Below are 23170 nucleotides of genomic sequence, written 5' to 3'. Positions count from 1 at the left end.
CTATCTCCAACTTCTTTGAAGAGATCACTAGTCTTTCCCATTCTATTGTTTTCCTCTATTTCTTTGCACTGTTAACTGAAGAAGCCCTTCTTGTCTCTCCTGGCTATTCTCTGAAAATCTACATTCAGTAGAATGTCTTTCCGTTTCTCCCTTGCCTTTTGCTTTTCTTTGTTCTTCAGCTATTTGTAAAGCCTCCTCAGACAACCATTTAGGCTTCTTGCATTTCTTTTTCTTGGGGATGGATTCGGTCACCCTCTGTTGTCCTGTGTTATGAACTTCAGTCTATAGTTCTTCAGGCACCTGTCTACCAGATCTAATCCTTTGAATCTAATCATCACCTCCACTGTATAATCATAAGGGATTTGATTTAGGTCATACCTGAATTGCCTAGTGGTTTTCCCTAATTTCTTCAATTTAAGCCTGAATTTGGCAATAAGAAGGTCATGATCTAAGCCACACTCAGCTCCAGGTCTTGTTTTTGCTGACTGTGTAGAGCTTCTCCATCTTCAGCTGCAAAGAACATAATCAATCTGATTTCAGTTTCGACCATCTGGTGATGTCCATGTGTAGAGTCATCTCTTGGGTTGTTGGAAATGGGTATTTGCTATGACCAGCATGTTCTCTTTGACAAAACTCTGTTAGCCTTCACCATGCTTCATTTTGTACTCCAAGGCCAAACTCCTGGTATCTCTTGAGTTTCTACTTCTGCATTCCAATCCCCTGTGGTGAAAAGAACACCTTTGTTGGTGTTAGTTCTAGAAGATGTTGTCTTCATAGAACTGGTCAGCCTCAGCTTGTTTGGCATCAGTGGTTGGGGCACAGACTTGGATTACTGTGACACTGAATGATTTGTCTCTGTTGCTACAACTAGCATTATTTCATTCTTTTTATGGCTGAGTACTATTCCATTGTTGGAGAAGGAAGTGGCAACCCACTCCAGTATTCTTGCCGGGAGAGGTCAATGGACAGAGGAGCCATGGGATTGCAAAGTATCAGACACGACTGAGCGACTAACATGATATTCCATTTCCACATCTATATCCATTCATCTGTCAATGGACATTAAGGTTTCTTCCATGTCTTGGTTATGGTAAATAGAGAGAAGCCCACCATTTTTTAAAAGGAAAAAAAATATTATTATTTCATTAACCTTACTTTATAGAAAATGATGAATTAAGATTCAGTGGTGAAAAGCCTTTCCATGGTCAGAAAGCTAACAAGTGAGCAAGTCCAGGAACTAATCCATCAGCCAGGACTCTTCCACTCCACAACAGCTGGCCCTTTCCCACAGCAGCGGTAATGATAACAGCTTCATTTCACAGATCCTCCCCAAAATAGTTCATCTCCCCCCAACAGGGAAAGAAAATACAAATACTGAGCTATTCATTTTACAGATGGAAAAACTGAGACCTAGGGGTAGTAAGTCACCCACATATGGGCAGAGCAGCTTTGTGTTAGAAATAAAAATGTTAAATTTCTAGAAAGGTTGATGTCATAACAAAATAACAAACCAACTTGTGGAAGAAAAGAAACCCATTAATGAAAGCTGATGTAGGTATATTCATTATCAGTTTAGGAATGCAAAATCATGTATTCTTTATTATTAGGTTTGCTTGGAAGCATCTTTAAAATTAGATGAAGGTGGTCAAAAGGTACAAACTTTCAATTATCAGAAAAGTAAATTCTAGTGTACACCATGACAACTGTGGCTACTGCGATATGGTATACTTGAAAGCTGCTGAGCAAGGAGATCCTAAAAGTTCTCATCACAGGAAAAAACATTCTTTCTTCTCTTTTTTTGTACCTATATGATGGGTGTTAACTAAGCTCATCATGGTAATCTTTTCACAACATATGTATGTTAAGTCATTATGCAGTATCTGTCCAACAGTAACAATTTATCACATCTTCATCTTTTATTTTTATGTTTTGATTTTATTTTTTATCTGGTAATTTCTCTTATTGACCAGTAACAAACATTTCTCACCTTTTCCAGGCTTCAAAGGCCAATATCCATGCCCCCTGATTTCCTACCTCAGGGTTCCTTCTTGACAAAAAGCAAAGAAGCAGCTGAACTGGAAATGGTGCATATAACTGTACCTTCCTCGAAAGCAGGTTGGCGACTTGAGACACGCTCATGTGGCCAAGGAATAACCACACCAGCCGCTCCTTCCCCCACTCCATCCAGAAGCTCCACTCAAAGTCGGTTGGGTCCTAAACAGGCCAAAACAGCAGTTTATCAGAGAGATCTTAGTACATATTTGAGGCAGAACACAAACTCCAATTAATAAAACAACTGCAAGAAAAGGCCAATGTGAGTTCAAATGCTATAAAACAGCATTGACACATTTCCAGTCTCTACCCCATCACTCACACACACACTCACACACACACACACTCACACACACACACACACACACATACCTATTGTACGCTTCCCTCCAGCTTGGCCAGTCTCAAAGGTCTTTGTTAAAGCTTATCCCCACCCCCACCCCAGGACCCTCTGTGGGAAAGAAACTATTATTAACCCTATGTTATGAAAGATGTAACAGAGACTTAAAGAATCCCCTTTATTTCCTCAGTGTCAAGCGGATAGGACAAATAATTAATGAGGTTATCTCAGTTTGGTCACTTAGCTGCTTTTACCAACAAGAGAAATCTACACTGGATACTAATAAAATTGTATAAGATCAGTCATGTTAAATCTTGCTGTCATTTACAGGCTAGAGGATAATTTGATAAAGAAATTGACCCATTCCCTACAAGCTTTATGAGGAAAGAATGAAAGATACACTTCCCTTCCACTCAGGAAGCTCTGTGTCCACCAGCATCCTGTGTCTGTACCCATTCTAGGCTCTGTCTACCCAGCTCCCCGGCAGGGGCAGGTGAAAACCTCTGGCGAGAGTGGACTCGTGGACATCTGGGGACTCACAACCAAGAGCCTTGGCCTCAGGAGCCCCAGGGAGATCGCGGCAGCCAAGCTGAGCATGGAGGGAGAAAACACCGTCACTGGCCACTCTCAAACAGCCCACAAGCAGGAATGAGGATTGGAAACCCTCAGAAATTTCTATCCAATTGGATCAGTGGGGAAGGAATCCTCCACTGATTACTGATCCACTGATACTAAACACCTCCCTAGGTGTGGAACTTTAGGCCAATTCTTTTTTTTTTTTTTTTTTTCAGTCAAGCCACAGGGTGTGTGGCATCTTAGTTCCCTGACCAGGGATAGAACCAGTGCCCCCTACAGTAGAAGTACAGAGTCTTAACTGAAGGAGGAAACAGACAGAACAAGCTCCATCTTAAAAGCAGGACTCCATCTTGGGCTGGACTGTGGACTTTGAGCTATGCTCAATATCTATGGAAACGACACACCAACTGGAAAACCAGATCCCCTGGATGGAAGAGCCCCAGGGCTCGTACCTAGACTCTCCATTGCCTAAAAGAATATCCTAATTATCTATGTAACTGAATAGAATCATAAATTCTATTATGCTTATTGACAATTATCCACTGTTATCTACCTAGGCTTAAGGCATACGACTCACAGGTTAACTTTGATTGTATCTTTATTTTCCTTTGTTCAGACTAGCTTCAGGGAATTTGGGGAGGTGGGTTTGAGCACATACACTTAGGGTATATAAGGTTTTCACAAAAACTGATCGGGGTCCTTGGCTAAGAGGAGACTCTGCCTTGGGCCCGCCGGTATAATAAATTGCACTCCACTATCTAAACAGTTGACTCATTGGAAAAGACTCTGATGCTGGGAGGGATTGGGGGCAGGAGGAGAAGGGGACGACAGAGGATGAGATGGCTGGATGGCATCACTGACTCGATGGACGTGAGTCTGAGTGAACTCCGGGAGTTGGTGATGGACAGGGAGGCCTGCCGTGCTGTGATTCACGGGGTCACAAAGAGTCGGACACGACTGAGCGACTGAACTGAACTGAACTGATCTGCATTGTCCTTCTGAGTGAGCTTGTTTCCCGGAACGCGTGGCTACAACACAACCACTGGACAACCAAGGAACTCCCTGAACCAATTTTTTAATTGGATTTAGAGGAAAACAGGATTTTTCTTTGTTTTCTTTCCTGCAGGTGAGGACTGAGGGGCAATTTTATACAAGTTACATACATTACAAAACTCTTTTTTTCAGAAGGTAAAGGACAGATGAAAGTGATCTTGATTCCTATCAGACTATGGATGCAGAGATAGCAGATACACAGTCCAGCTGCCGATTCAGCTTGGGTTTGGATCCCACATCCACCCACACAGTGGCTGCGATGACGGTGAGCAAGACACTTCACCTGTCTGCCTGTCTGTATGCTATCAGGACTGACAGTCTAGGGACCTGTGAGGTTTAAGTGAAAGTACATGCATATCGATAATTTAAAACAATACCTGGCACTCTGCGGTCACTAAAAATTTTGTTACTTGCTGCTAACTGGTGGTCCCAGCGTGCGTCCCATCCCATGTGAACCCCCAACATCGAATCGGGCTTTTACATTCTGCCTCTCGTTTAAAAAAAAAAAAAAGAGTGTTTTCTATTTTCCAAATAAAGAAAGACAACGGTACTGCGCTTCTGAAACAACATGTGCTCCCCACACCCAAGATCCTGATCCACACACAACCTGCTCATACAGCCCTGAGAGGATAAGAGGCAGGAAGGCCAGGGGTCTCCAAACGGAGGAAACAGGCTGCCAGTGACAGACTTTTTTTTATCTCTCTCAAGCGGCAGGAGGAAGCAAACTACAAGTGTTAGATTTTTTTTCCTTTTCTCTACACAAATTTAAAAAGAGGTTTCTTTTAAAATTCTGTGTTGCCATGACGATACCTGGTTCCACCTGAACTGAACTTTTCTCCAACCCTGAGCTAACCAATGCATTTTCCTTATGGAAATGTTTGTCTTGAGCTATGTTAATGTTACCCTGGTCTCTGTCTTCAAGTCGGTTCTGCCTAAGACTCAGAACCGACTTGACTTGACAGACCAGTATGTTTTACTCATGCAAATGTTCTCTTCAGCTATGTTAATGAGACTGTATTTGCTTGGAAACCTGCCTTTCTTCAAGATTCACGTCAATCATTTTATGGCCGGGGACAACTCACCTTGTGCCAGTGTTATCTCAAAATGCATGTTGTGGGTGAGGAGCCTGGTGCGAGTCTCTGAGTTCTGAGACATTTCCTTTCTCTAATTAGCAGACTGCCAGTAGCTACTTGGGGAGATGGTGGTGGACAGGGAGGCCTGGTGTGTTGCAATTCATGGGGTCACAAAGAGTCAGACACAACTGAGTGACTGAACTAAACTGAACTGAGTAGCTATATAACATCCGGCTAAAGACTAGCAGGGGGGCACTCTTTCTGCCCCCTTCTGATGTCCATGTCACAAGCTTTCTCTCTGTTTTATATTTTAATGAAACTTTGTTACACAAAAGCTCTGAGCTATCATGGCCCCAGACTGAATTCTTCTTCTCTGGAGGCCGAGAATCCCAGAGTCTTTCACAGCTCAGCAACAACCTTTCAGCCCGTATCCCATGACAATCATAGATTCAGTCCAATTCCTTCCATTTAAAGACTGGCTGCTTCAGGGCCTGGGAGGCCCACACTGCCCACCCAGGCAGGACAGAGCAAAGAACTCAAAGCGTTAGCCTGGCTTCATCCCTGGTCCACAGCTCAGTGCCTCATCTCAAAAATGTCAAATCGGTGGAGAGTCAACCAACTGATTAAAGGCACAAAGGTCACGTGATGAGGGCATGCTAGCAACATGCCCTTTGTAACAGGGGTGCAGGAAAAGACACTAAAAACCAACATTCAAATCCAAAACAGAGAGGGCACATGTATACATATAGCTGAGTCACTGTGCTGGGCAGTAGAAGCACAACATTGTAAAGCAACTCTATCCCAATAAAAATTAATTTTAAAAACATTAAAAATATTTTTTTAGAAAGGAAACAAACAAACAAAAATCTTTATGCTTCATCCTAAGGCCCAGGACTACTGAAAACATTGAGCTGATAAAATCCTATCAATAAAATGACACAGTCCTTCATCACTAGTTATTTCAGAAAATGGCCATTTAAAGGAAATAAAAATGTTTCTCTTACATCTATTTAAAATATATTTACCTAAAGGAAATAACCAGACAGAAAAGCCAAGTTAATGAATACAGCAAGATGGCCAGTAACTAGCAGTTAATGATTCAGGTAAGAAGAATCTGACTCACTTGATTCTATTAGGTAGTTAGAACAGGGAAAAGGAGTCCAGAATGGCGGTGGCTAAAAGATAAGGAAGAGAAAAGCCCGCAAAAATAGAACAAAGGAAGGTCCGAGGACCGGAGTGAGGACCTCAGGTAAAACAAACAACCCTCCTGGCTGGCCCAGTTTACATAGGACAGGCCCAGGGAGAGAAAAACAAACAAAAAGAGGCACCAAAGCGCTCTCTCTCTCCTCCACGTGCTGGGGTGCTCTTCTCTTCACGTCTTTGGATCAACGTGCCCTCACGCCTTGAAGATGGATTTTCCTGCTATCTTCTAAATAAAATAGAGCTGTTACACTGAGCTGTAACACTGATTTGTCTAAGAGCTATATAACACGGTCTGTTCGAGACCTGAGAGCTATAACACAGTCTGTCCAAGACCCGAGAGCTGTGACACGCCGAGGGGGCTTTAATGTCCGTCACTCCAAGTCTTTGTTGTGATGAGACAAAAACCAAGGAGCATACACTCGCCTGACGATTCCATAAGCAAAGTCTTACAGACCCTGAGCTCAATCACTAGTTTAAGGTAAATCTTAAAGTGTCGAGTCAGGAACAATTTTTTCATCTTCTGTTCCTTCCCCATATCCTATCTCGATCCCACAGTTCTTAGTCAATCAGAAATCTCTTCTTAGGACTTCTCTCGTGGTCCAGGGGTTAAGACCCCACGCTTCCAAAGCAGGGGGACACAGGTTCAATCCCTGGTCAGGGAACTAAGATCCCACATGCTGTGTGGCCAAAATAACAAAATAAAAACTAAAAATAATAAGAAACCTCTTCCTCAGGTCTGTAAGGGAGTCAGATATAAACCAGGGATAAATTCTAGCCAGACAGAACCATTAAGGCTCCTCTACAAAGAAAGGGGAGCCTGAACTCTAAGATTCACATCCAATCTTCAACACTGGTGCTTCTCAAACCTCAGTGGCTATACAAGCCACCTACAGGTGTTGCTAAAATGTGGATTATGGTCCAGGAAATCTGGGATGGGGCCTGGGATTCTGTGGTAAAAGCTCTCAGGTGACGCCATGCTGCTGGCCCGGGGATCACATTTCCAGTAGCAGAGATCGACATCATCAATCTAAGATTCCCTACGTTGTTTGTAAGCCGAGAGAATCCTTAACAGCTCACCCCACCCCATGCCATTCCCAAGCAAGAAGGACATGATAGAGTTGACCACCTAATATTCACAAACAGAGCAAGCACCATCCTGCTCACCATGGAAAGCACCTAGATTCAAGCATTTAATCCACTGAGTGAGTTCAGCACGGTTATTCATTCTGAGGCTTTCATCTGCAACAAGGCAAGAACAGAGAAGTCTAAGCACAAAGCCATGATGATTCTGCGTCTCTTCAATAGTGACTATAACCTCCTGGTGAAACACTGTTTCTCCTACACTCAACAAGGAAAAGGATCTGAGCCTCTCTTCCTACAGAGAGCAGAGTTCCACAGTAGGTAGTGTGGGGAAATATGAATTCCTCAGCCTTGAGGAGGTCACGGTACCAACACTAACTCTCCACACTCTGAAAACCACTGCAAAGCAAGACGGCGACCAGTGGTACCATCCATCTACATACCTAGAGATACAACTGAGACCTCGCTCTCATGCAAATCACTAATTAACATTCTGGGTATCGCTTAAGGTAGTTTCTTGTTTCTTTTTTAATCCATGTTACAGATGAGTCAACTGGTGGTCAGAGCAGGCAAATTATTTGGCCACAACTAGAGAGGGCAGGGCCGGGTTTCAAACCCAGTCCTTTCCCACGATGCGTCTCTACTGGGGCTAAGCCCTCCACCTGGATTCCTCTGCCACAGCCAGACACACACACACACACCCGCCATCTGACCAAACTGTTTCCAACACCAGGGTCAGTCACCTCCTTTACGCCCCATAACCACAGACACGTCAGCTCAGGTGTGAAGCTTCCTCTGCCCTTCCTGGTGGATCTTGCTGCATCCCCTTCTCTGTCATCCACACCTCAATCCCAGCACATTTTACTACAGCAAATTTATGCTAGCCCTCTTTATTCTAGCTATTTCATGTATTTTCTCTCTAGAGGGGAAAAAATGGTAAGCTCCTGAGAGCAAGAACCTTGACTTAAGCATGAATTTGTATCATGAATGCCCAACACTCAATGAGCCTTCGCAACGGTGGGGGTGTGAAATCACGTGACCTTAGTTCGCATCACATTTCTCCCCCTCCTTAGACTTGAATGAGTCACCTTTAAACTACCTGGCCCTGAGCCTTCCTGTGTGTAAAATGAAGGGCAGAACGAGCAGACGCCTCAGATGGCTTTCAGAGAGTGGAAAAAGCAACTAATTTCCAGGCTAAAGGAAAGAAATACTAAGAGAACAGCTCGTGACTCACCTACACACAGCATCGTGACTGAGTGCCCATCACTGGAGAGTGGGGGGTGAGTTCCCCTCACATGCCCATGGGGCCGATCCAGGCCTCCAACTTCCACATCCACACTGCCAGCCTACCCTGCTCCAGAAAGTTCCCACTCACCCAGCCTCTTCTCCAGATTGGGAAGAAACTACTACAGCACAGACTGACTATGCTGCAGGCAGAATCAGACCGCATAACCTAAGAAAAGGAAAACTCTACTCAGAGAGGTTAAATATCATGTCCAAGGTCCCACAGCTAATATATAACAGAGCCCGACTTTAAAGACCCAGGTCCCCAGGCTGCAAAACCTGTGTTTCATGTGGTCAAATAAATATAACGTCAAGTTTACCATCTTAACCATTTTTAAGTGTATAGTGTAGTGGCCTTAAGAACATTCGCACTACTATACAACCATCACCACCATCCATCTCCAGAACTCCTTTTGTCTTGAAAACTGGAACTCTGTGCCCATTCAATAGTAACTCCCCATTCCTCCTGACCCTGGCTCCTGACCACACTCTCCCACTTTCTGCCTCTATGGATCTGACTACCATAGGCACCTCGTCTAAGTAGAATCGTACTGTATTTGACCTTTCGTGTCTGGCTTGTTCCCTGTATGTAATGTCTTCAAGGCTCATCCACGTTGTAGCTTACTGCAGAATTCCCCTCCCTTCCAAGGCTGAGTAATTCACCATCGCATGGGCACACCACATCTTGTTCATCCATTCACCTGTCAGTGGACAGTTGGGTTGCTTCTACCTCTTGGCTGTTACGGATAATGAACGTGGGTGTACTAAATGTTTACTTTTTAATGTTTTGCATTTTCAGTGATTCCCTAATGTTGCCAAGTGACATGTGTACTTGTATCTGGCAGTTTCAATCGCTTTCAAAATCATCTGGTAGTTCAAGCACAACAAGTTAGAAAAGAAAAATGCCTGGCAAATGAAGATCTTACACTGCCAACTCACCACTGAGCAAAGTTTTCCTTATTCTAGCCATAAATTCTCATCAGCCTTGAAGCTCACCAGACAACAGCACTCACTCCTGGCCTCTTAGCTGGAGTCCTGCACTGTTATCACAGGGGGATGGCCAAAACTCTCCTTCTGTGCTTTCTCTTGCATTCCTCAGACCATGCTGAATTAACACTGGCTGAAGATAACACAATCCCATGGCTAATAAGGCCAGGCCACTGGACTGAAATGTTTAAGCACTCAGTGCCAAGGAAAGCTCCAAGGTGCCTACCAAGACACCCCAAGGAAAGTGGAGAAAAATCATCCCAGAGATAAATTCAGTTACTCCAAGGCCACCAGTGGCTTCTTAACCCAGACTCTCCCAGGACTTTTCTTGCTTTTCAGTAAATCACTGCTCTTGCCAGTAGCTGAAACTTTAACTCAAATATTAGAAGCTTATTTGCCAGGATTTAATCGAACTGAAATTCCATAACTTAGGGATTCTGAAAACACTTGAGTTGGGGAGTTTGTTGTTATTGTGGTTTTAAGGTAAAATTCACATAACAGAATGAACCAGATTAAACTCAACCCAGTGGCATTTATTCTCTCAATGTCATGCAACAACCACCCCTTTCTAGTTCCAGAACATTTTCATCACCCCAAAAGGAAGCTCTGTGCCCATTAATCAGTTACTCCCATCCCCCTTCTTCTGCAGGCTCTGATAATCACAAATCTGCCTTCTCTCTCTATGGTCTTGGCTACACTGGGAATTTCATCTAAATGGAGTTCTACAATGTGTGACTTGGCTTCTTTTACCTGGCACAATGTTGCTAAGGTTGATCCACGTTGTAACTCGTGTGAGTAGCCCATTCCTTTTTATGGCTGAATCACATCTCATTGTAGGGAGATACCACACTCTGTTTACTCATTCATCAACGGATGCTTCAGCTGTTCCCGCTTTTGTCTACTGCGAATAATGCCGTGAACATGTGTGTACAAGTGTTGGTTTAAATATCCATTTTCAATTCTTATGGGTATACACCTAGCAGGAGAACTGTTGGGGCAACTCATGATTCTATGTTTAACGTTTCTATGTTTTCCACAGCGTCTACACCAAGTTTGAGAAGGCCAAAAACAAAAGGCTTCATAAAATGACCCTCTGCCCACAGGGAGTTACGAGCATCACAGAGAACCTGGGTCTTTCAGCAAGGCCTTTTCCTGCCCTGAGTCTGCCTGCCTCCTAAGACAGACCCTTTAGAGATCTGCTTCTTGTAACATGCCAATTTCACCCTGGGGGCAAACGTCAGAAAGGGCTAGAAATAAGGGGGTGAGAATCAGCCTTGGAAAATACCTTATGATACAAAGTGCTCCCTGGAAAGTTAATCCTGTCAGTCTGCAGGACTCTGCATCTGAATCTTTTCTTTAATTCAGTAATTCTTTCAGTTTGTCTGAACGCCTCTTCCTGTTAAGATCAACACAAAGGCCAACATGGCCATTTACTTAACGAGGACATCAGCCCTGACTGGCAGATTGACTACCGTCCAAGAAGGCAATCAAGAACTGAAAGGACTTGACAGAGAGCTCCCAGGTGCAGCCAGTCTTGGCTCAGTGCCTACGGGAGGAGGCTTCAGGACCTTAGAATCGCGAGATTCAATTCCTCAGAGTTAGGCAAACACCGGCAGCCTAGCTAAAATGCTCAACTACTTCCGCTGACTCAACAGTTACATCTGACGTTGATTTCTCCACTCTTTGGGGTCTTTAAGGGAGCATGGGTGGAGAGGCTCACGGAGTTAACTGAGGGGGTCAACATCACTAACGGGGAGATGGTGGACTTCAACATCCCTCTGAGTAAAGAACACCAAGAACATGAGGGAAAGTGACTATAACGGATGGCCTCAGAGGAAGGCCTGCCTGTTTCCAGCAGGTACTATAGTCATCTTGAGTTTGCGTCTATCAAAATGCAGGGAGAGGGACCTTTTTCTCCAAGTGGAAGAAACTTGGAAATTTCACAACAGAGACTGCAAGTCTTTTTTGACACAAACAAGGGACTTGTTTGGTGGAAGACAGTCTTTCCATGGGCTGAGAAGTAGGAGATGGTTTCGAGATGATCCAAGCTCACACGTTTATAGTGCACCCTATTTCTAATCTAATGCCCCCTGCTGATCTGAGAAAAGGTACTGGTCCTCAACCCGGAGGTTGGAGATCCCTGGTATAGCCCACAAGCTGAAAATATTTACCATCTATCCCTTTATTAAAGCTTGCTAGCCCTTGTTTCAGTGTGCTTATTTTGATAGCAATAAGCAGGATGGATTTGGAGTGGAAGTGAAAGTCGCTCAGTCATGTCCGACTCCTTTGGGACCCCATGGACTATGGGGTCGTTACCTCAAGTTTGTCTATCACAACGCAGGGAAAGTGACCTTTTTCTCCAAGTGGTTGAGAGAGCCAGTGGTGAGCTGTATGTGGCAGAGACCAGACTGTGCTTACGTTCAGGAGACCCAGGTTTGAGTTCCAGTTCTCTCAGCTACCCTTATGTGACCTCAGGCTGGTCAGTCCTTCTTTATATGATTAGAATTTTTTTAATTTATTTTACTGAAGTATAATTGGTTTACAACGGTTTACATTACAATTGGTTTACAATGGTTTATAAATTGGTTTACAATTGGTTTACAACGTTGAATTAATTTCTGCTGTATAGCAAAGTGACTCAGTTATACATATATATACATTCTTTTTCACATCCTTTTCCTTTATAGTTTATGACAGGATATTGAAGATAGCTCCCTGTGCTATACAGCAGGACCTGTGCCATACAGGGGCCTTAGATTAGAAATAGGGTGCACGATAAACATGTGAGCTTGAATCATCCCGGAACCATCCCCTACTTCCCAGTCCATGGAAAAATTGTCTTCCACAAAGCAAGTCCCTAGTGTCAAAAAGGTTAGGTACCACTCGCAGTCTCTGTGGCAACTACTCAACTGTGATGGCGTAGTCCAAAGGCAGCCATGTGGAAGGCATATACAAATGGGAAGAGCTGTGCTCCAACAAAACCATACCCACAAAAACAAGTGAAGGGCCTGAGATGGTACAAAGGCTTACCATTTCTCCTAGATCCACCACTTATCTATTAGTGAGAGTAGGTCATCTGGATGGCACTTTTTGTTAATTTACAATCAGCTCTGAACTCTGCAGCTGATGCAGAGGAAGGCCATGGGCGCCTCAGCTGCAACCCTCCCATGAGCCTGGGTTATCTCGGGAAAACACATCTTCTCTCTCCCAGTACTCTGCTGGACACACTTCGAAGGCAGGGACTATTCTGTGCACATTTAGGCTTGTTCCCCCATCCAATCTCCTCTTCACGGTGCTTTAAGACCACCCGCAATCAAGCCAGTCCCCACCTTAATATTCTTCAGGTTCCCCCCTTCGCACTCCAGAGAAATATTAGCAGAACGCATGCAGCTCTTCCTGGCCCTGCCCACCCCTTCATCATCCTACTCAACCTTTCTCCCCAGTTCCTCAACAAAGCATCACTGACTACCCAAATATGCTTGTTCATGGCTGAAACTTCCCACCCTTTGCTCCCTTTAACTTGGAAAAACTTGCCCTCAAACATCACGATAATGATGGCCTGTCTGTCCTTCAGGTGTCAGGTCAAGCAAGCTCTCTCCCAGGAAAAGCTTTCCTAATCCATTCACTTATATTATGGACTCGTTTGCCTTCATCTATGCTTCCATGATGCACCATGGTTACTCATATCATGGCAACTTATCACACTGTAGGCTACTGAGCTGCCTCTCCAAACTGTGGCATCCCCCTTATAATAGGGACTACATGCATATTCAGCACTGTATCCTCCAAGAAGGGCTTCCCTGGTGGATCAGACAGTAAAGAATCTACCTGCAGTGCAGGAGACCTGGGTTCAATGCCTGGGGTTGGTCAGATCCCCTGGAGGAGGGCATGGCAACCCACTCCAGTATTCTTGTCTGGAGAATTCCATGGACAGATGAGCCTGGTGAGCTACAGTCCATGGGGTTGCAAAGAGTCGGACATGGCTGAGTGATTAAGCAGCAGCACATCCTCCAAGAAATCAACACATACTGATGCTCAATAAAAGCTTGTTGCATAAACTGAATGATATATGAAGAGTCACATCATTTTTAAGAATCTAGTGTAAGCACAATCCTTAATGGTACCTGTCCTTAAAGGTCTTTACAATCTCAGGTGGAGAACACAAACTCATGGAATATTTCTCGTGGATGATGTGCTCTGCAGATGACCTTCACCAACTCAAGGCCCACTCTCTGGTTACATCAATTACTCGCTCTACAGAGATGGACAAAATAGAGTATGGTCATAATAGAGGACCTATCTTGTGGTTTAATAATAAGATTTAAATAAATTAAAATATGGAAAACACTTGGAACAGGGCCTAATACTTCTTCAGTACTTTGTATGTTTGTTAAGTAAATAATGATATATAAACAAACAAACAAAAAAAATCAACAAACTCTATTTTACTCTGATAGCCCCAGAAACAAAAATCTAAAAGTTTTCAGCTCTGTGTCCTGAAACAGACATACTCATAGGTAAAATCTGAGGGAGTGGACTTGCTCAAGATTCCCTCAAACCTAGTCAAAAGAAAGGAAAGAAGAAAGGTTCTAGAAACCAGACTGAAAAGGAATGAATCCATGGTTAACGAAAGGGGAACATCTGAATTCAGAAAAGGACAACATCTAAAAGGCCATGGGATAGCGACCATCTTAACCTTCTCCTCAAAATAAAATATCTGCTCCATGTGGAAGCCTCAAGCAGCACTCTCAACCCCTCCTAGCATGATCCTATACGTCAGAGGTTAGAAGCCAAAAAACTCCATTTCCCAAAATTCCGTGCAGCTAGCATGTCTCCTTAGGACTTAGCTTCTGACGAGGAAACACATACATGAAGACTCGAAGGTGAGGGAATGAACACAAAAGTGTATGGGCTTTGAGAATTCTGGGAGAACGGTGGCAGAGGCCCTCGTTTCCCTGCAGGAGTCATGGTGGAGACGCCAGGGTCCAGTCAGTCCAGAGGGGCTGTATTTGATGTGGCAGCTTTTGCGAGTGCACCAGAGCACTCAGTTCTCAAGCCGGGAGCTGGGCTGAAGCCGCAGTTTTACAGGGTGGCTCTGCCAATTGCTCCAGGAGCTTACTTACTGCCCGTCCCCCACAGTCCTTTTGACTGTTCTGAAATGTCTAAATCCCTGCAATAAAGTCCTTTCTGCTTAAGCTGACTGGAGTGGATGCTGTTGTCTGCAATGGAACCCTGATCAATATATTTTGGAAAGGATTTGTTTTCTGACTGCAATCCAGCTCTAGTTTTATAATAGAAGCATTATGAAAGTTATTCACTGTGAAGAACACTATTCTGAAATAAGTCTATTCAGTGGAGAGAAATGAAATGGAGGGAAAAAACACTAGGTAGATAAGTCCAAAGAGTGTTCTGCTGCTGCTGCTGCTGCTGCTGCTGCTGCTAAGTCACTTCAGTCATGGCTGACTCTGTGTGACCCCATAGACAGTAGCCCATCAGGCTCCTCCATCCCTAGGATTCTCCAGGCAAGAACACTAGAGTGGGTTGCTGTTTCCTTTTCCAACGCATGAAAGTGAAAAGTGAAAGTGAAGTCGCTCAGTCGTGTCCGACTCTTAGCGACCCCATGGACTGCAGCCCACCAGGCTCCTCTGTCCATGGGATTCTCCAGGCAAGAGTACTGGAGTAGGGTGCCATTGCCTTCTCCACCAAGGAGTGTTCTAGAACTGGATAATGAAGGCAGTGTTTCATATTCATAAGTGCATCTATTTCTGTATTTCAAAACCCAAATAGGAAACTATCCACCCTACCCACTAGTCTATATTTTTCATTACCATAGCTATTTTCTCCTCAAATATGGAAAACAAGGAGAACAGAAATACTGAACACTGTTGCCTATCTATTTCCTAAACAGCATTATGTGCATATTATTTACTTTGAGACCATACCTAACTCCCAAACACACTGAGAAAAGTTATCTATAAGTAGAGAAGACCTTTATAAGATACTTGAATCCAGAAACATTCCCCTGCACGTTCAAAGGCAACAAGCTCACCTCAATGGCCTATAAACGTTCAAAGGGAAAAGAAAAAAAAAGAGGATTAATTTGTAGGGATTCTGCACAGAAGCAGTACTGTTCTCTGGGCGAACTCAGGCTAATGATGAATCTAGCAATTATTGGAAGAGTTTTCTTTATCTTCCAAAGGATGATTTGCTATTTCTAAAATAATCTGAACTGAATCATTTTACTGCCCACAGTTCCCAGAGACAACACTCTTTCCCCAACCAACATCTCCTGGAAGATATAATGTTTCCACTAACAAAACTTTTTTTCCTCCTATAAAACAACAAATCTCTGCTTAAATGTCTTTACCATCTGCCCAAGAGATGCAGATGCTCATAAGGGTGAGGATGCCGTCAATAGGACCAACACAAACTGTACTGTTTACCATGTACCATCCAGTCTCTTAACTGGCCCTCAGGATCTAAGCCTGGGACATGGGGCCAGGGTGTAATAGGGGAGGGAGGTCTTTCACACAAGGAGGGAAGTAAAAACCTCTCGAGATGACTTCATTCGTCAAGGGGTCCTAATTAATGTGGATGTGTTCTTTGGATCTCTTTAACCTAGGCGCCAACCCAAACTCAGTAACATCCTCTGGCGACTCCTCCGTTTCCCTATTTTCTATAAGTTGCTCCAGATTATTCACGACACGTGAACACACGTGATAAAACATTTAAAGATTCTCTCTCTCCACTTTATCTAGTCCATATTTCTCCCTTTCTTCCTAAAGCTAACAAAGAACCAATTTCTTTTAAAGAAATATTAAATTCTAGTATGAAATCAAAGACACGAAACCTATGTTATATTCCCCATGTCTCTCAAACTGGAAAAACACTAACCATATTTTCTGTAAGGCATGTGGAGAAATAGTTGTAAATAAGTAATAAAGCTGATAAATAAGTTAGGGATCAAGAGGAAAAAAAAAAAAAAAGCAACAGAATAGAATCACCAGACAGCAAATTATATAAGCTCACAAGACTTCCCAGCTACAAACTATGCTAATACATCATCCATCTCATTAGCGTCACTTCTCCAGAATAAAAACAAGACAAAGTCACAGTAACATGGAGGAAAAAAAATGGTCCCAGCCCTTAAGTGGCACAGTGGTAAAGAATCTGCCTGCCAGTGCAGGAGACACAGGTCCGATCCCTGAGTTGGAAGATCCCAGGAGGAGGACAGGACAACCCACCTCAGTATTCTTTTGCCTGGAGAATCCCATGGGCAGAGGAGCCTGGTGGGCTACAGTCCATGGAGTCGTAAAGAGTTGGACACAACTGGGCATGCATGTACGCAGCCCTTTGGGAGCCGTGGCCCCTAAAATGCCCCCCATGCTCAAAGAATTTGCTTTCTTTTTAGAGAGTCTTCATACAGTCAAGAAAAATTTATGAAAAGAAACTTTATATCTTCCCGGGGTCCAGCCCTGGTGGATCCAGGGAAATTCGAAGCATGGATGGCGTAGGCAAGGAAAAAACTTATTTATTTTTAAATGTAAGATTAGATTAGGAAGAAAGAGTGTAGTAGGAAAATTAAGTGGAGAAAAGAGGCTGGATAACTTGGTTTATGTGGAAAGCCAATAAAGTTCCAGACAAGGAGCTTGCACCATCTACATTAGGCCACCGGCGTCCGTTTGAATATTGGAGAGTGCCCCTTCTTGGGCTCTCTCTCTTATGGATCTTAGAAGCCGGGACAAGTAAGTAGACGTGGCGTGCCTCCATGCCCCAGATGGGAATTCAGCCTGAAATTAGAGTAAAGAGGAAACACAGGGGAAACCAGTCCTTCCAATGACTGGCCCGGCCTCTATTGTCTAGAAAGGCCTTTTATACCTTTTTGATTGTACATAGAGATCAATGGGTAATACAAAATTATGCAGCTTTAGCAGCCCAGACTCTTATCAAAACCAGGCTTTCTCTCTGCATACCTAATTGTATACACAAGCCTTAGGTGATTTACATCATCTTCCGGCCAGAGGGCCAATTAACATTTTACAGCCTTTTTTCTGATAAGGGTTTGTCAACCAGAAGACTTATTGTGTTGATCTTCCCAAAGTCTGGTGCCACCCTCAGAAAACACTAAATAAAGTTACATTCTTACATAGCAAGGACACAAGAGGAGTGCAGTGATATATATAACAAAAGAAAAGTAATTAACTCAGAAGTCTAGTGTTGCTAACATCAAAACTACTATATACCCTAAATTTTACATAATGGAAGATAGACAGTCATGCAGGGGCAGCAGTCCTGACCCTTTCTGTATATCTTTTTGTATACAAAAGGTCTCAGGTGATTTACGTTATCTTCTGGCCAAGAGGCTTGGTAACACTTTTTGGCTCTCTTCCTTAATGAATGTTAATCTCGTTTCCCCTGAAATGTTTTTCTTTAATCTGCATCTCCTTAAAGCACTAAAGTTACATCTCTATAGAACAAAGGCACAGTGGGTTATAACAAAGAAGGTACTTAACTCAAAGATCTAATGTTGCTACTTGTTTTTTCTATACACCAACTATATCAACAAATAAAAGATATGAAAATTTGGCAGCAAGTATTGGCTCAACAATGTAACGCTTAATCAGTTTTATTCTAATGATCTTGACACCTCAGAAGCCCCTGCAATCCTAGGATGTTTTAAGCTTCCTGTGCCTCCTGCGGTCAGGAGGCCTCAAACAATCACATGTGCAGCTGTACGAGTCCTGCAGACAGGCTAGAAAGCCATCAGAGGGGTTTTTTGATTGAAACACTCGCATTATGCCCAGGAGATTTATTATCTAAAAGCTCTAATTTTTCCAGAAAAAGGTGGTGGGGGGACAGCCCCCTGTTAATGACAGAAGAGTAGGTGGAAAGCATAACACAGTAAAGCAGGCAGACTCTGGTCTTGGGGGGTGGATGCTCAGGAAATTCCAGGGGGAACCCCTGAAGCTTGATCACGTCCTTGCGTTTTGTCAGGCTTCCTTCCGCATGACCTTGTCACGGGCGGGATTCCTCACACTGGCCTCCGGCAATTTCTGCCTCCGGGTACCCAGAAACCCATTGTTCAGTTCTAGCAACTGATATTAAAATAAAGTATGCTCCTTATTTAAAAAAAAAAAAAAAAGAAAGAAAGCTCATTAATATGTAACATCTCTGTGGTAGGCAAATACCAACAAGCTGGAACTCCAGATGGAATCCCAAAATGTTGAAGGGCCCTGGGGCAGGTCAATGAAGAAAGATAAGAATAATAAAAGAGGGAAAAAGGAAAAACTGATGTTATTGCATCATCTGTCCAGCAGGAAGGATGGGAGCTTCTCATAATCTCACTTACCATCTCTCTCTTTGAATTTTACATACTGAATAAAAGACCAGAAAAATGAGTAGGTGGGAGGATTCTCCCATGTATCTTTTCACTCTGTCCCCTTGGTCCACTAGGTGGCTGCCTAAAGAGTCAGACATGACTGAGCAAGTGAACTAAACTAAACTACAAATATTAATCAAAAGAAAGCAGTAGTGACTACATTAATATCAGATGAAGTAGATTTCAGTGAAAGAAAATCACTAGAGTCAAAAAGGATCATTAAGTAATGACAAAAGAATCAGTCCATCACGGAGACATAACAACCGTAAGCATGTATGCACCAAATAACAAAGCTTTGAAATATATGAAGCAAAAGCTGATAGAACAGATAGAAACAGAGAAATCCACAACTATAGCTGGAGATTTTAACATTTCTCTCACACCAACTGATAAAACTACCAAACAGATCATTAAGATTAACCATTAGTCATACCAGATTAATCATTAAGGATAAAAAGACACTTGCCACTACCAACCAACAGGATCTAATCAACATTATAGAATATGCCGTTCAACAACATCAGAATATACATTCTACTCAAGCTCCATTGGAACATTCAACCACAACAGATGATACTCTGGGCCAAATAACAAAGGCCAACAAATTTAAAAGAATTTCAACATACAGAGTATACTCTCTGACAACAATGGAATCAAACTAGAAATCCGTATCAAAAAGATAATAGGAAAATCTCCAAATGCTTTTCTAAACAACACAAGTCAAAGAGGAAGTCTTGAGTGAAATAAAAAATAATTAGAACTGAATAAAACTAAAAAGAATTTATCAAAATATTAGCTAAGGTACTGCTTAGAAAATACAAAACACTAAACAGTTATATTAAAGTAAAAATATCAAAACTCTAAGAAACTAGAAAATAAGGAACAAAACAAACACAGAGCAAGCAAGAAGAAGGAAATAAAGAGCAGAAATCAATGAAATTCAAAATAGAAAAAACTCATGAAACAAAAAGCTGGTTCTTTGTAAAAGTCAGTAAGTTCACAAACTTCTTAAAAAAACAAACAAAATAATAAAAAAAGAAGCTCACCCAAATTACCAAAATCAGGAATAAAAAGGATACCACTACAAACGCCACAGATCTTATGAGGATAATAAGGTATACCAAGAAAAACTCTACATACATAAATTTGACAACCTAGAATAAATGGCCTAATTCCTCAAAAAGCACAAACTACCAAAACTCACCCAATAAGAACACATCATTTTAACCAAACAAATTGAATTCATAGTTTTGAAATCCACAAAAAGAAAACTCCAGTCCAATGTGGTTTCACTGAAGAAATCTACCTGACTTCTAAAGATGGTCTCTTTAAAAGGGGAAATACTCCCCAACTCCTTTTATGAGCATAACAATAAACACATGAAATCTGAAAGTAAAAATACAAGCTCATATATAATCCGTCAAATTCAGACACTGAACACATGAACACAGACAAGAAAATTGTCAGGAATTGCCTGGTGGTCCAGTGGCTAAGACTCCAAGCTCCTAATGCAGGGGCCAGGTTTGACCCCTGGTCAGGGAACTATGCTGCAAATAAGAGCCTGCATGCTACCACTCACCAAAGGTGCTGCACACCGCAACTAAAAAGCCCACATGCCACAACAAAAATCAAAGAGCTTTATATATGCAGTCCAGCCGCATATACTAAAAAACTATGCACCAGGACCAGTGAAAGTCACTCACTCATGTCTGATTCTTTGCGACCCCATGGACTGTGAATAGCCTTTCCCTTCTCCAGGGGATCTTCCTGACCCAGGAATCGAACTGGGGTTTCCTGCACTGCAGGCAGATTCTTTACCAACGGAGCTATTAGGAAAGCCCACAGCAAGACCAAGTGGAGTTTAATCCCAAGGATACAAGGCTGGTTCAATATTCAAAAATCAATCGAAGTAATCTAACATATTAACATATTCTTAATTAAAGAAGAAAAATCACATGATCATATCAATTGATGCAGAAAAAACATCAGACAAAATTCAACACTAATTCATAAAAATTCTCAGAAAACTAGGAATGAAGGGAAACTTCCTCAACTTGATAGATGAACATCTACCAAAAAACCTTTAGAGACATCATACATAATGGGGAAAGACTGAATGATTAAGACTGGGGAAAAAACAAAGACATACACTCTCATAACTCATATTTCAACATTGTCCAGCAAGTACTAGCTGGCACAATAAGAAAATAAGAGTTACATAGATCAAAAAGGAAGACACGAAAATGTCCTGATTTGTAGATGTCGTGATTGTTTATTTAGAAAAACTCAACAAGTCTGACAAAAATGAAATTAAAAAAAAATAATTAGGACTAAACGAGTCCAGAAAAGTTAAAGACCAGTTACGATCTTACAGAATATAAAGTTATGATCTTATAGAATATAAGATCAACATGTTAATAACATCTTATGAAAAAACCAAAACGAACTTTTTGGCCAACTCATTAAAAGCCAATTGTACATCTGTATACTAGCAAAGAACATGTGGAAATTGAAATTTAAAATGTAAACCATTTATAAAAACTAAAAAATAGAAATACTTAGGTATAAACCTAACCCCCCAAAAATGCATAGAATTTAGATGGCTAAAAACTACAAAATACTAATGAAGTAAATTCAAAAAAGATGTAAATAAATCTACAAACATACAGTGTCCATGGATTGGAATATTCAATATAAGGAAGGCATCAGTTTTCCAAATAGATCTATAAGTTTAACAGAATTCTGAAAAAATCCAAGCAAGATGTTTTATAGATACAGAAAAGCTTATTCTAAAGCATAGTTGGAAAGACAAAAAGGAACAAAATGAGCTAAAAAAAATCTTTGAGAAAAAAGAATAAAGTTATATTATTTAAAACTTACCAGTAATTAAGAAAATGTGCTGTTAGTGCAAAAACAGATACACAGATCAATGGAACAGAAATGAGAACCCAGAAATACAGCCATACAAGTCTGGCCAATTGATTTATGATGCAGGTACAAAATAATTCAATAGAGGAATTTGTCTTTTCAACAAAAGGTACAGTAGCAACTGGACAGAAGTCTCTACCTAAATTAATATAATAATTAATCCAAGAGGGATCACAGATTTAAAGGATTTAAAGATTTAGATTTAAAGGTAAAATGCAAAACTAGGAAACTTTTGAGAAAAAAAGAGAAAATCTTTGGGTCATATAACCAGGCCAAGAACACTTAGACATGCCACCAAAAGCACAGTCTGTAAGAGAAAAAAAAGATAAATGGGACATCTGTGAAAGACCCTACTAACAGAATAAAAACTCAAAGTAATCACGGAGAAATTATATTTGCAAGCCATTCATCATGGGGTCGCTAAGAGTCAGACATGACTGAGCGACTTCACTTTCAGTTTTCACTTTCACGCATTGGAGAAGGCATTGGCACCCCACTCCAGTACTCTTGCCTGGAAAATCCCAAGGACCAAGGAGCCTAGCAGGCTGGGGTCCATGGGGTCGCTAAGAGTCAGACACGACTGAGCGACTTCACTTTCACTTTTCACTTTCACGCATTGGAGAAGGCATTGGCACCCCACTCCAGTGTTCCTGCCTGGAGAATCCCAGGGACGGGGGGCCCTGGTGGACTGCCGTCTCTGGGGTCGCACAAAGTCGGACACGACTGAAGCGACTTAGCAGCAGCAGCAGCATCTGACAAAGGACTAGTATTTAGACTGTATAGAGAACTCTGAACTCAAGAGTAAAAATAAAGCAAACAAATCCAAGTTAAAATTGGCAAAAGATATGCACAGAATTTCATCAAAGAGGATATATAGATGACAGATAAGCACATGAAAATATGTTCAACCTCTTTTAACTATTAGGGAAATGCAAATTAAAACCATGACGACATATCACTACATACCTATCAGAATAACTGAAATTTAAATTGTTAATAATGCCAGGTACTGGCAAATATTCAGAGAAACTAAGTATCTCATACATTTTTTTGGTGGGAATATAAAATGGTAGAGCCATTTGGAAAAAAGTTTGTACAGTTTTCTTATAGAATCAAACATAAACTTATCATACAATCCAGCTATCAAATACCTGGGTATTTATCCCTGAGAAAATAAAACTTAAGTCCACAGAAAGACCTGTACACAAATATTCA

The 23170-nt window shown here is 41.9% G+C and overlaps 1 protein-coding gene across 2 annotated transcripts in view; it reads right to left on the bottom strand.

The window, feature by feature from the left end:
- The window catches only part of HHAT (hedgehog acyltransferase), a 362562-nt gene that overhangs the window by 292327 nt on the left and 47065 nt on the right, over positions 1-23170 (bottom strand). For both annotated transcript variants that reach the window (XM_040263100.1, XM_040263101.1), the window contains exon 4: positions 2101-2214. In XM_040263100.1, the coding sequence (XP_040119034.1) occupies positions 2101-2214 (114 nt within the window). The remainder of the gene's footprint in view (positions 1-2100; positions 2215-23170) is intronic.

The sequence above is a fragment of the Oryx dammah genome, unplaced genomic scaffold, assembly GCF_014754425.2.
Source record: "Oryx dammah isolate SB20612 unplaced genomic scaffold, SCBI_Odam_1.1 HiC_scaffold_21, whole genome shotgun sequence".
In the NCBI taxonomy this organism is placed as follows: Eukaryota; Metazoa; Chordata; class Mammalia; order Artiodactyla; family Bovidae; genus Oryx; species Oryx dammah.
This window is presented reverse-complemented; position numbering and strand designations above follow the sequence as displayed.